This window comes from Prosopis cineraria, unplaced genomic scaffold (assembly GCF_029017545.1).
Source record: "Prosopis cineraria cultivar Desert tree isolate PC_DT_omini unplaced genomic scaffold, ASM2901754v1 PC6, whole genome shotgun sequence".
Classification (NCBI taxonomy): Eukaryota; Viridiplantae; Streptophyta; class Magnoliopsida; order Fabales; family Fabaceae; genus Prosopis; species Prosopis cineraria.
In genome coordinates, this window is record NW_026555337.1 from 40,656,188 (window position 1) to 40,669,351 (window position 13,164).

General features: G+C 33.1%; 1 protein-coding gene across 3 annotated transcripts; it reads left to right on the forward strand.

Annotated features, from left to right (window-relative positions):
• The first annotated feature begins 842 nt into the window (after positions 1–842).
• LOC129312495 (uncharacterized) lies at positions 843–7,593 on the forward strand. Of its 3 annotated transcripts, none has more exons than XM_054955137.1 (13): positions 843–934; positions 1,609–1,786; positions 2,300–2,350; positions 2,665–2,795; positions 2,883–2,999; positions 3,084–3,203; positions 3,932–4,005; positions 4,490–4,662; positions 4,789–4,842; positions 5,343–5,452; positions 5,885–5,998; positions 7,048–7,173; positions 7,277–7,593. In XM_054955137.1, exons 2-13 carry the CDS (start codon positions 1,610–1,612, stop codon positions 7,302–7,304), a joined length of 1,275 nt encoding a protein of 424 aa, XP_054811112.1. In that variant the 5' UTR covers positions 843–934; position 1,609; the 3' UTR covers positions 7,305–7,593. The 3 variants fall into 3 exon arrangements, with proteins under 3 accessions (XP_054811112.1, XP_054811114.1, XP_054811113.1); XM_054955138.1 differs by having other exon boundaries at positions 879–934; positions 1,591–1,786; XM_054955139.1 differs by lacking the exon at positions 2,300–2,350.
• Positions 7,594–13,164: the final 5,571 nt, after the last annotated feature.

Sequence of the window (13,164 nt, forward strand, 5' to 3'; positions counted from 1 at the left end):
AAACTTGAATATAATAACTATAAAAGAGGGACTTGTCATAAAAAAAAAAGGGCAATAACTTTGAATTTTGGTTTCTACAAATATTATAACTTTCAACAGACAATCATTTGCTTTAACTGGTCCAGGACATAGCCATGTTTGCTTCCAGGCCATTAAAGCAATGGCCTTTGGCCTCGTAAAAAAATATGTATATAAGGAACCTATTGATCTTTTCTTTTTTTTTTTTAAGAAATTAATTAATATCATGATCTTAATTATAGTATTAGGAATATATGAAATATTATTTGTCTTTCTATTAAGACCTTATCACTCGTGGAAAGTTACAGGGAAAAAATAGCTTTGCATATGTTTTGAAATTCCAAAAAAAAATGAAATAATTTTTTTTATCAACAACTGTTAAAATGAATATGAAACCCACTAACCTGGTCTTAATAAAAATTATACAATTCATAAATTATATAGCATCCTAAACTTTTATGATAATTTTGCTTTAGATCTCTAAACTTCTTCACACGCGCTGTTGAGGAAGTTGAATAAACATACCTTGACGTATCATCCTCGAGTCTTGGCATGTGTGGTATTTTCAAGGTACTTGTGAGGTTGTTGAGATGGATTGAAAAAAATAACTTTCAAACTTAATTTTTTTAAGGAGATTTTTTTTCCCCCCACATCGAGTCCAAAAAATGTGATTTTCCCTAGTGGACCCACACTGGAAAGGGCTTTTGATGGGACAATATGGCATGCCAAGTGTCACTCTCGCAATAAATATAATTTTTGCACCAAAAAATAGCTGTCTTTTTCCCTGGTAACGCTTTCCATTTCTTGCATTATAGACCATTTTCTCTTACGTACATTCCTTCGCCTCCAGTGTAGGCCTCCCGGGGCAGAATTTCCATCATCTCCTTGCAAAAGCCTTTCTGGAGATTGCATCTAAGTATGTTCCTGACTATTTCCAATGTGAACTAGGATTTAACCCTTGACATTTTCATTTTTCACTTGGATTTTACACAACGTCGTCCAATCAACGACTTCAAACTTGATTGAATGTTGCTTTAGGGTTGTGGTTTTGGTTGGCACATGGTTATTCATTATAATTCGGGATTTCTTTTTGGTTCTGTTCTTAACACAAGGGCCTTTGAATGAAGAGTTCGGTACAAATGATGTATTTTCAGAATATTTCCTATTTGGCGTCTCGAATTCCAAATTTTAGAAGCTTAGAACGATCGAGTTTAGTTGATCAGCTATTCTTACTACTCTCTGTTTAGTTCATCAGCATTTTTTACTATTCTATTAATGCCTGATAAAAAAGCCGTGCCTATTCTGTTGTTACAGTGTTTTGTTATCAATTTGGTTGTTAAAAAAGGATTCTTAAAAGATTTATTCTGGATGACTTTGTCATGAATTATTTGTTTATTATGTATTTGTTTGTGCTTACGATAGTTCATGTTCTTTCGAATTAACCTTTGCTGCTATATGTCTGGATAAAGTTGGGCCACATCAATTTTAGTACAATCCAGAAGCTGTTATTTCAGCTGTCTTTCTTCTTAATTTGAATTAATTTCTCTTAGGTGTGCATTAACACTTGATTAGTTTAACTCCATATGGCAGAATGGCTGTCAGCTTCACGTTTTGGGATGACTGTGCGGAACGCCAGGACTTGGAGGCCATGTGGAAGATACCAGAAGTGAACTCTGAATGGTTAAAAGCTGGAGAGTCAAAAGGAAAAAGGGTTCACCTCTCGAGAGATCCTGATGGACAGCCATATTTGACACAGACTGAAATGAGGGTAAACATATTTACTCTACTTAAAATAATGGTTAAGCTTGACATTGCTTACTGACTATTGTAACTTCTACTTACCCCGGGCTTATGAAGTTATTGATAAACATAAAACATTGTTTTAAAATTCAAGCTTTCTGCTATATGCTTAGATGCTACTGGTGCTTTCTGTCTTTCAAAATTTAATAATAGCCAAGCATCTTCTAAAAATTAGATCTAAAAAATTTATTGTTTGTTGAATCATTTGCATTTCCATTTTGGTTTCTTTTAAGGGGATATGTTCTCCTCCGCCCTTTACTTCTTTCTTTCTTTTCTCTCAAACTTTTATTTTATAAGAATAAAATGAAGTTTCTATTTCTTCTATGCATCTGGCTCATCTTAATATTATTTCAGAAAATGGGTGAATAAAGTTTTGAAATAGCATTCATTTGTTTGATAGGTGCAAAATACAGTAGCAGATAATGCTTGTAGATTTCTTTATCTTTTTTTTACCCTTGCATCATTCTGTGTGTATTTTCAGGCTGTAGCTGAGATTGTTATTGGGAGACACTTCTCCTCAAAGATAGATCCTGTATGTCTTATTTTATTTTTAAATTTTAAATCATATAATTTCATTATTCCTATTGATATAATATTATGAGTTAGAGTGGCGAATAGTCTAATACTAGATTAAATGCAGTGGACAATAGAAATAGTTAGATATTTTGGATGTTACTTCCTTTGAGAGCAACAATGTCAACAAGGTTTTTTTTTTTTTTTGATAGAGTGCAATGATGTCATGCAATTCATGTAGCCAATCACACCTAGAAAGATAAGGCTTCTTGTTGTTGATGATAATGATGTCCTTTTTGCTTTCAAGGTTGATATTTTTGTTGTTTTGTGCAGGCCATGGTTTGTGCAATTGCTGAACTGGAAAGTGATAGGCTCCTCCTGGTTACACGCTCTGAGGGTAAATCTAAGCAACGTAGATTTGGGCTCATGCAACTTATGCCAAATGACTCCGAGTGGCTGATAAGGTACTGGGTAGATGTTGTTTGCTTTTTTCATAATGCTAAAGTTTCTTAATTCTGTTTTTTTCAAGTAAAGTTGACTGCAGCTTACAGTGAATTAGGTTATTCTTCATATCTAGCAGAAGGGAATTCAGATGTCCTATACCGACCATTTATAAATGTATACTTTGGTGCTGCTTATATTAAGTGGTTGTCAAATTTTGAGGATACGTAAGTGTCATGTTCTTCATTTTCATCTGGTTGCCATGATGCTATATTTTTGAAATGTTTATTCTCGAGGAGCATTGTCTGCAGAGAAAGAAGTGAAGAGTTTATAGTAAGGGCATATAAAGGTGGTCCTAAGAAGGCAACTCACAAATCAACTTTGCCCTATTGGAAACGATATCTTGCAGTCAAAGAAAGTTTCCCATCAAGGTGGCTGCTTCCTTCTTCTTGATAGGTTGAAGTTAACGTAAAGAAATTGAACATTTTTTTTTTTTAACTTTTACAGCAGTTAATGTTTTAGTATACAAAATTAAATTATTAAGAGAAAAGAAAATAGTTCAAAGTACAAACGTTCAAGGAAACAAACGGCCAAGAAATAAATTTCTCCTGAAAATCAAAAGAATCTTTGTTTGAAAATTCTTTCATCATTCCAGCCATAATCAGCACAATCCAGCAAAAACATTTCACTGACAAATGATTTTTATGCTCCCTTGTGCCACCAAAACCTGTAATCAAATTGCTAAAGACTGGTCTGTAGAGGCTAGATAAACACAGTACACTTAGAAAGTGCTGACAGACAATTCAAAAGTTGACATGCAACTTCACGGTGTCCATAAAAACAGCAATTGTTTGGTTCCTTGCTCTGATAATACATAATACAAACATACAAAGAAATAGCCTTTTGGTTGGTTTGGTTCCCACTTAAATTGTTTTGCATTTTGACTGTGCCAATCATGTGATCGCAATCCAGTCAAAGGAAAAAAAATCATGTGATTACAATCTAACGAAAGTGTGAAATGCTGGCAGTACTAACATGGGAGACATTTCTAAATAATAATCGTGTATTAAATGAATTAGTATCTATTTGTTGGATCAGAATAAGTGAGTTTTTCAGGTTGACGTGTTATTACCATTGTGTCTTCCTTGCAATTGTGCAGAAAATCTGTTGATGATATTCCTTTGCAGAGCAATGCTCCTGTTGTATCTCCTGTACCTGCATCAGAAAATTCAGGTCATTTTCTTAACCTTCTCTGAAACACTTTTTCCCTCTATTTCTGCGCTGGATTAATCATGTAAGGTTGTCACTAAACTTATTTTGAATGGATAATTAGTTACTTTTGGCAGGGTGTATTCCTGCAGGTATCATTTCCTTGATTCTGTATTTCTAATTTACTTGCAACAATGGCTAGTGGTGTTATTTGTGATATTAATAAATTGAAAGAATGAGGGGCCCCTGACATAAATGGAAAAACCTAGGGAAAGAACTGGGCAGTTAGTTAAAGAAGTCAGGTGAATATTGCTACCTACAGTGCAAATTGTTAATAAAAAATCATATATTACTTTGGTGACAGAAATGAAATTGGTCTCCTTCAAATTGTACTTTGATCATTGTGTGATGACGGCCATAAAGTCAATGATTGATGACGTTTTTCTGGTTTAAACATTGTACTTGGGTGCTATTTAGGCTGGCGAATCTGACTGTGTCTTTGATGTAGGGACAAATGTTTACACATATTGGGACTCTAGAGCTTCTCCTGAAGACATGGAAGAGATGTGGAATCATCCTGAATTGCAGAAAGAGTGGACTAAATCTAAAGAGAAAAGGGGACAAGTGCGCTTTTCTCTGGATGAAAAGAACAGACCATATCTTTCACGGGTGGAAGTGAAGGTATTGTCATTAATTTTAAGATAACAGATGTGCCAATTGTTACCGTTTCTTTGTAGTCTTGAAGAAATAAAACTTACAAAAATATGAAGCACGTGAGTTCCCATGGCAAAATTTTTCTTCTTCCAGGCAGTAGCGGATATAATTTTATTCAAATACTTCAGTACGAAGGGAATAAAATCTGTAAGTATTTTGTCTGTCCAGAGGAGTTTAATGCTGCCAAACGTTGAACACAGTGATGCGGATTTTTCCTTCTTCCATTTTCTGGCTGGTTGCCAACATTTGCTATATGTATTTACATGAAATGTGAAAATGAAGATAATGACTCTGAAAAGCAGTCCAAATAACACAGGGCATGTTATAGACGTAATCCAAAGAAATTGCTGAAGTAGTGCAACATAATATTTAATGAGATATCATTACAAAAGATATTACTAGTTCAGAAACACCTTTGGCTGTTAAAACGTGTATCTATAATGTACCATGAATCAGGGAATGAACCGAGGAAATTCTTGCCCCTTTAATGGCCCATATATTCTTTGATGAAATTGAAATTTGAGAATTTTTAAAGACTGAAGAGGGGAGAAGATATTGCACTTTAGCAAGTATCTTGGTTATAATTGTCACAGTCCTGCTTGGTAGATTATGTTTCTACTGAATAATAATTTTCACTGATTTTACAGACAGTACTTTGTGCTATTTCGGAGGTTGTTAGCATGCGTTTTTTACATGGCATTGGAGGACGCCCAGGAATAATGGGGATTGACTATTCCACTGCTTTCTGGCTTTACGTGTATGTGTTGGACATATCCATGATTAAAATTCTAAAAGCATACGTGCCTGCATTCTTTTTGGGAGTGCTGGGAAATCATATCAAGATACAAGATTACTGTAAATCATTTTTTTTTTCAAAAAAAAAGCGGTTTCTTTAATGCTGTGATGACCTACTACTTCTCAGACAAGTAGAAGTGGTCATTGTCTGGTTGACTTAACCTAGTTCTAAAATTTAATTTTCTGTTTCATAAAGTAATATGTTCTCAGTTCACAATGCTTTCAGATATTCTTAACTATGTTTTGTTTGTCATATCAATGAATGAGAGGCTTTTGTTTTCCTGAAGATTCAGAACAAATGGGTATTACAGTCAGTAAGATGTTGTGTTCTGATAAAAAAGAAAAAAAGTGGTTGTTAATGCTTACATATTCTAGCAACTTCTATTTTGTTCAGGGAGATGGGCCACAGGGCTTATAGACTTGAATCTGTCGAAGATCTAACCAAGCCATTCGTGTCCATGTATTTTGGCGCTGCCTTTGTAGCATGGCTATCCGAATTCGAAGGGAGGTATGTCACTGACTACCCCTAAAATTGTCGACCATACTTCGACTTTCACTGACTCTTTTTTTCGACTTTCATCAGCTATTCAAATGGCAATACATGATGGCCACGTTTGGTATAGGAATTAAACAGCAATTGAAAAAAGAAAGTAAAAAAATGACCATTGTGACCTTGAAAAATCATGACAAAATTGAAACCGGAATTGTTCAAAATCCAACTGAATACTTAATAGACATAGCCTATGACTATTCCTGCTGTTTTTTTCCCCGGTCTATCCTATCTAAGGGGAGGTGGTTCCATACACATGCATCATATTGATCATGGAACCCCTTGCATCAAGGAATAAGGATCATGCCACTTGAGCTACAAGTTCTCGATGATATTCCTACTGTTGAGAATTGAATAATGATGCAAGACTAGTATATATCACCTAAAAGGGGATCTCATTTTCCGTGAGATACCATTCCCTCCTTTTGTTTTCATGCCAAGTGGCAAGTGCAGCCTAGTTGTTCTAAATCTCCTGTGCTGAATCTGGCACAAAAAGGGGAACTGTCAAGATGGAGAGGCCCACAAGGCCAGCCAACCCACTCTTTAAATGGGGTGAGCTAGGCGTGCATGCCACTAGTCCAAATGGTGACACATTTTGTAGCATATACTTAGAGCTATAAAAATATGTTAGTATTAACCTCAAAGAACAAGTCCAACCCAGCCTGTAAATAGTTTACTGTAGTTTGACTGGCTTATTGTCTACCTATACTAGATATGGGCTTTGTACTTTGCATGGGATTTGAGGCGAGTCATAATACTTATAAGATATGAATAACGCGACTTCTCACAGATTACACGCACATACACACAACACACATGATCTTATGAGAGCTGTTAGCTAGTTGTGGCACACAATAGTGCTTTTTGTGGAGCCGGAAGATGGGCTTTTTGTGCTGTCCACCCTCACCCGTCTACTTATTTGTTGACCATATGCCATCTCAAAAGAATTGACTATCCGTTGCTACCTTTCTGACCAAGTCATGCTCGATTTGATGATTGTAATTCAGGGAGAGAACTCCAGAGTTTGTTGTTCAAGCATATCTTGTAGGACCGAAGAATGTGAACCCTCAAGATACTGGTCCACTCCGTCTCAAATATGAGGAAGCTATTAGTAAATACGAAGAAATTAAGAGGTATGAAAGCATGACATAGTGATATTTAAAATCCAACACTAACAATTAATATTTAATGCCTTGATCTTTTGGCTCATCATATGGTTCTCTGCTCTTCATGCAGAAATCACGGGAGCTGCACCGTCATGTAAGCTCAAAATTGCCTTCCAGAGTATCAATTCCGAGGCCTCATCTCAAGTTTTTCTTTCTTTCCCTTTTGTTTTCTTCTTCGTATGTCATTTGTCATTCGCGAGCAGAGAAGAAATGAGCTAGAGAAGAATTTTAGACGGAGTGGGTATTGCTCAGCTTAGTTGAGTGTGTATTTCATCGAATAAATTTATCCTCCATTATATTCATCAGGTGTAAAGGATCTTAGCAGAAAGAATATTTACACAGCATTGAGAACAAAAGAGTGACGCACAGCTAATGACATGGGAAAAAAAGGTTATAAATACGCATGATTATATATTTGCACTTGGCTTCATTATCAAAGATCTCCACCAACTATTTTCCAGATTATAAGCCCAAAGTTCAGAGGCTATCGATCTCTGGTTCTTGAGCTAAATGTTAATGCCTGTTTAGCTGCACCAGCTTGTTTAAATGCCAATATCGAGTTTGTTCTTCGAATTCTTATTGCAGAATGATTAATGTCGTAGTATGGAAGAATCACCGATATTTATTCTTACAATATACAATACTAGGATGACATATGAAATGCGGTAATTGTGAAGAGTGCGTATAACATTGCATAATGTACTATCCTTTTTATAAAGTTATATTAACTACTTTCATGAGATTAAGAAGGAAAATTAATTAAATAAAAAATTTTACAACTTCTTAAAATTATCATTGTATTGGCTCAAGAGGGCATAATTTTTACGAGTCACAAATGTTTTATCAAACTTGGTAATGGTACATATTAAGGACTATTATTGGGTAGGGTCTAATAAATAAATGTATGTTACAAGTTACCAACAAAAGTATAAAATAAGTTAAACTTCATGTGTTCAATTCAAATTACAAATTTAATTTCGATTTCATTTACATCATAAAATATTTTTATTAATTTATAAGTCATTCTAAAATATTTCCAAAATATTTATGTACTTCGAATTTTATTATAAAGGGGAGGGATCAGGCCAAAGGGCTGCGGGTATCGAAAATATATGGAAAAATTGAGATAAGGGGAGTTATAGCCCCCTAACTTTTAATTTTTCTTAATAAAATATAAGAATTATATATCTTCGATCTTGTAAATTAGCGCATTACAAAAGCTTGTAGACACTAGAAGGGAGTTCTTATTTCAATTCTACATCTAGTATTTTACACATATAATGCAATTATATAACTTTAGTTTTCGAAGATATAGTTGTTATAAAATATCTTTCACATTCAATTAAAAAAGTTATGAGAATTATTAATGATAAATTTTGTTAAGATTACAATAAAAATTTCAAGATATATTGAATGTTATGTGCTTGATATTTACTATAAAATCACTTATTTAAAAGTTAAGAAATTATGGTTAGGATGTTTTTATAAAAAAATTTACTGTTTTTTTAATAATAGCCAAGTTGTTGAAATTAATGATATGGATGGTTTTCATACTGATATAATTTGATGTTATCAACATTAAGATTTTATGATAATTGAGCATCATTATTATGTTGATATATTTACTAATATTGTCAATTATCAATTGAAAGGATTAAATAGTAAATTCAGTAAGTAAGTAATAGAACTTTGTAAATTGAATAATTTAATAAAATAGAGAAAATAATATTGTAATGGTTTTTTTTTGAAGTAGAACAATCATAATATTAAATAAGGAAATAAAAAGGTTGTATATAGCCAAATTGTTATGCCTTGTAAATAATACCGTAAGGAAAAATAGCATCCAAAGACCTCAATAGTAAATTAATATCAGTCAAGGATCAATTAACTTCAAAATTATACTGCAGTCCCTTGGTCTTTGACTGATATTAATTTTTAAAGTTAAAAGTCCAAACTAAGTTAAAAAAAAAAAGAAACCCCCATCATTGTTGGTCGTCAAACTAGTACTGGGCAAACGAATTACGGGCCAGCTTGCAGGCTAGTCCGTGCGAGTTGGCATTTTTATGGGTTGGGTTGGGCTAGCTCACCAGATAAAACATGCTGAAAAATCCAACCTAACTCATTTTCTAGCGGGCTAGCTAACCTGTCGGTTGGCCCGTAAAAAATTATCAATTTTTTTAATAATTTAAAATTTATATAATATAAATATATATATTTATTTCATATTTTAAAGCAAATTAGCAATTTAAAAACTTGTAAATAAATAAAATAAACATAAAATTCAATCAAGTAAATTCATTTTGTTAGATTTTTACTATCAATTATCTTCTCACCTAGGTGTACTATCTTTATCACTAAGAAAAAAAATTTGAATATAAACCTATATTATTTTTCTCAGTAAATTTATATTTATAATTTTAATCAATAGATCTTATGAGATTAATCAATAATATATATTTAAAACATTTCTATAAAAACTAATAAATCATCTTCACAAACTATAATAAAAATTTTATTTGCAAATTGTAAAAAGAATTTACACTATATTTCAAATGTAAAAAACATATTTGAAAGTCATAAATTATATATTTAAGAAATATTATCATTATTTTATATTTATAAAAAGATATAATGTAATTAAAAATAATTTTTTTTAAAATATGCTAGCCCACGGGCTAGCCCGTTTTAGCCCGTTATTTTTGCAGGTTGGGCTAACCTAACTTATTTTAAAAAACGGGCCAATTTTTTCAACCCAACCCGTCAAATTGTGGGGGTTAAACGGGTTAGCCCGCGGGCTCAACCCATTTTCTCAGCTCTACGTCAGGCCACCGTTAGTGGTAAGGTCACCAGACCCCCTTTTACCCACGACTGGTCACTAGAGCTCCAGAGCCAGTGACATTTTTATTTAAGAAATAATTAGTTTAGGTGGCTAAGGGAGCGTTTAATCCCATAACTCTTAGCCACCTAATGATTACTAAGCCCTTTAATTATATGTGACAATATATATATATATATATATATATAAGTAGTAAACCAAGCTTCTAACTATTTTTATGTCATAACATAATGGTGTGTTGTTTTTTGAACGGAACTTGCTATTTTACAAATGTTACTTGTTAATTAGACAAGGACAATTATAAATTAGGCTAGGCTAAAGCTTGAACAGACTGTTATTAATTTAAAATAAGTTGTTATCAAAACCTAAATTGATACTTGTTGATGAAAGATTAACACATACAATTATACTCAAAGGCAATCAGCGAGAATTGGAGCTCTTTGTGCCATGAGCTGTTGTAGAAGGTTGTTGCGTCGTGATGTACGATAAAAAATCTACATTAATTAGTTCATGTCTGTGTGCAAAATCAAAAGAGAAAATAGATAAAAAATAAAAGGCACGCCCATTGCTCTGCTAGGCCATGTCAGTGATAACTTGAAGCTTTCTAACACCTATGGTAAGTGTAATGTGCTTCCTTCCTCCTTTTACTTCCAGTATTATGAGGAGTTGAGTTAGAGTTTGAGTGTTAATGGTGATTTTTAGTTCATATGAGTTATGAGTCCAAACCTATTAATTAAAATAAATGTAATGGAAGTTGTTTAGGGTATCTAAACCCAACATTAATGGTTTTGTGGGTGGTTAGTTAGGGGAAGCCATTAATATCCAAATGTTGTAATAAATAAGGTTGTTAGGATATTTGATGCTCAACAACGAAGGTTTAATGACTTATTAATAAAAATGTGGGTCAATGGAACCTAATAAACCCATTGAGTATGATGGGTAGTGAATTTATGAGGTTGATAAAATGGAGAATGCGGAGTTTAATGTTGGTAATTTCCCAAGAATGAGATAATGATGATATTCTTATGATAGGATTGTAGAGTAACTTATTTGGCACCATTCGAGCTTGGAAAGAAGTTTTGAAAGTTGGAATTGTGAGGGGTAAGCCTTTGACCTTTTAAAGGTTTGAGGTAACCTGGAAAAATCCAATTTATACAGTTGTATGTTAATTAGATAATTGTTAAAATTAATGAATTGAAACTTATTTAATGTTTAGAAAATTATTGATGCAATTATGGCAATGTGATGTATGAAACATGAAATTGCTTTGAAAAGTGAAGAATTTTATGCATGATGTATAAATGTGTTTAATGTTGATTGTTGACAATGCGATATGATAAAAATGTACTACATGTGATATTAATGATGTGGAGTTTGTTGGGAGAGTAATCGATGTGAATATGATATATGATTGTGAATTTTGTCACAAGTGCATAATATGTGTTAACATATGCATAGCATAATCATTGGCGGGAGTTCGCCTAGAGAGAGGAGTAGTTTAGTAAATTCATATGATATTAGCAGCAACCATTGGAATGGGAAGCTTGCCTTGGCACTGATTGTTGGAATTGAGAGGTAGCCTTTGTCCTATGGTTAATTCAAGACTATCCCATTTATTCTATGAGGGACTCAAACTTAACTAATCTCCACTGGTTTATGAGGAGGCTAGATTAGGCGTAAGACACTTCATGGTTGTTAGTATTAGGAGAAACTGCAATACATAAATGAGTGAGTTGACCTTGACTCAGTAACTTCTCACGAGTGGAAGGCTGGGTTACTTTATAATAAATGTAGCCACTAAGTAGTTACCAGTTTTATGTTAGAGATAATAGAAGAGTATAAGGCTGGCATTTAGTCATGTATATAGTTCATGCCATATGGTTATTATTATTGTGGTTTGGTATGTTGTTAAGGGCACATGGTTGTTAGTTTTGTGACCCCAAGTTATGCATAATGTCTAATATAATGATGATACATGTCTTATGTAACATTGTGGATTTTAAATCTAGGAATTTTAAGTATTTAGAAGGGTATATTGGTAAGAAATTAAGTGAATTTTTGATCAATGATGTTTTTAAAAGACTAATATAGCTAATGAATTATTAGATAGCCTTAGAAGAGGGATAGATTAGAGTTCGAGTAGGTCATGACATGGAGAGAGGTTCAATACGTGTGTGGGACTCTTTGTGCCATGCGCTGCGATGCATGTGCAAAAATATATACTTATTAGTTTGTGAAATTAAAATGAAACTAAGAAGTAGGATAGAGTAAAAATGAGAGACGATGGAGGACGAACTTATGCCTGCTAGGGAATAACTTTTTGTCCTTTTTTAGAAGCATTTGGGAGGTTGGTTATTGCTAGGTAAGTTTTTTATCCTCCTCTTTCCTCTTATATTGAAATTTTTTGAGGTTTGGGGTTTTGTGTAACTGTGATTTCGTTGTTCTTGGGTAATGATTGAACCCATGGGCCTAAATAAGGTTTTAGAAAGTTAAATCAAGCTTTTAAACCTAGGTTTATGGGTTTTGTATGGATTTAAAATTTTTGGTTAGAGTTTGGACAAACTCTAAGTAGAAATTGAGAGATTAAGAGCAATATGGGTAATAAAATAGTATTGTTTAAGTGTTAGAGTTTTAAATAAAATTATTGGAGTGTATTGGAAGAATTGATGGGGCTAAATTAAGATTTTGGGTGTAATAGATACCTAAAATTATGTTATAAATACGGTAATTAATATGTGGATTGATGATTAAGAGATTAATATTGTAGATTAACCTTTGCTCAAGCATCATGGTGATAGTAGACATATGTAGATTCATTGTTTGACCATAATAACCCTTTTAGCACTAAAAGGGTTGAGGTAATCAGATTGTTTAGACTTTCTATTTACATGTTTGAATGGTTGTGTGATTGCTTTCAAAGCTAATGTTCTTATTTTGTACTAGTACAGTATTAATATAAAACGTTTATGATTTGGAAACTATGTGAAGTGGAATGACAGCTTATGTTTTAGTATTTTGGTTTTTGGAAGGCTAAATGCTATTTTAAGTACAATTATTTGTGAAACTCTACGGTTTAAGTAGAAATGAGTATTTTTGTAAAAATTATATATTATGATTGTGTG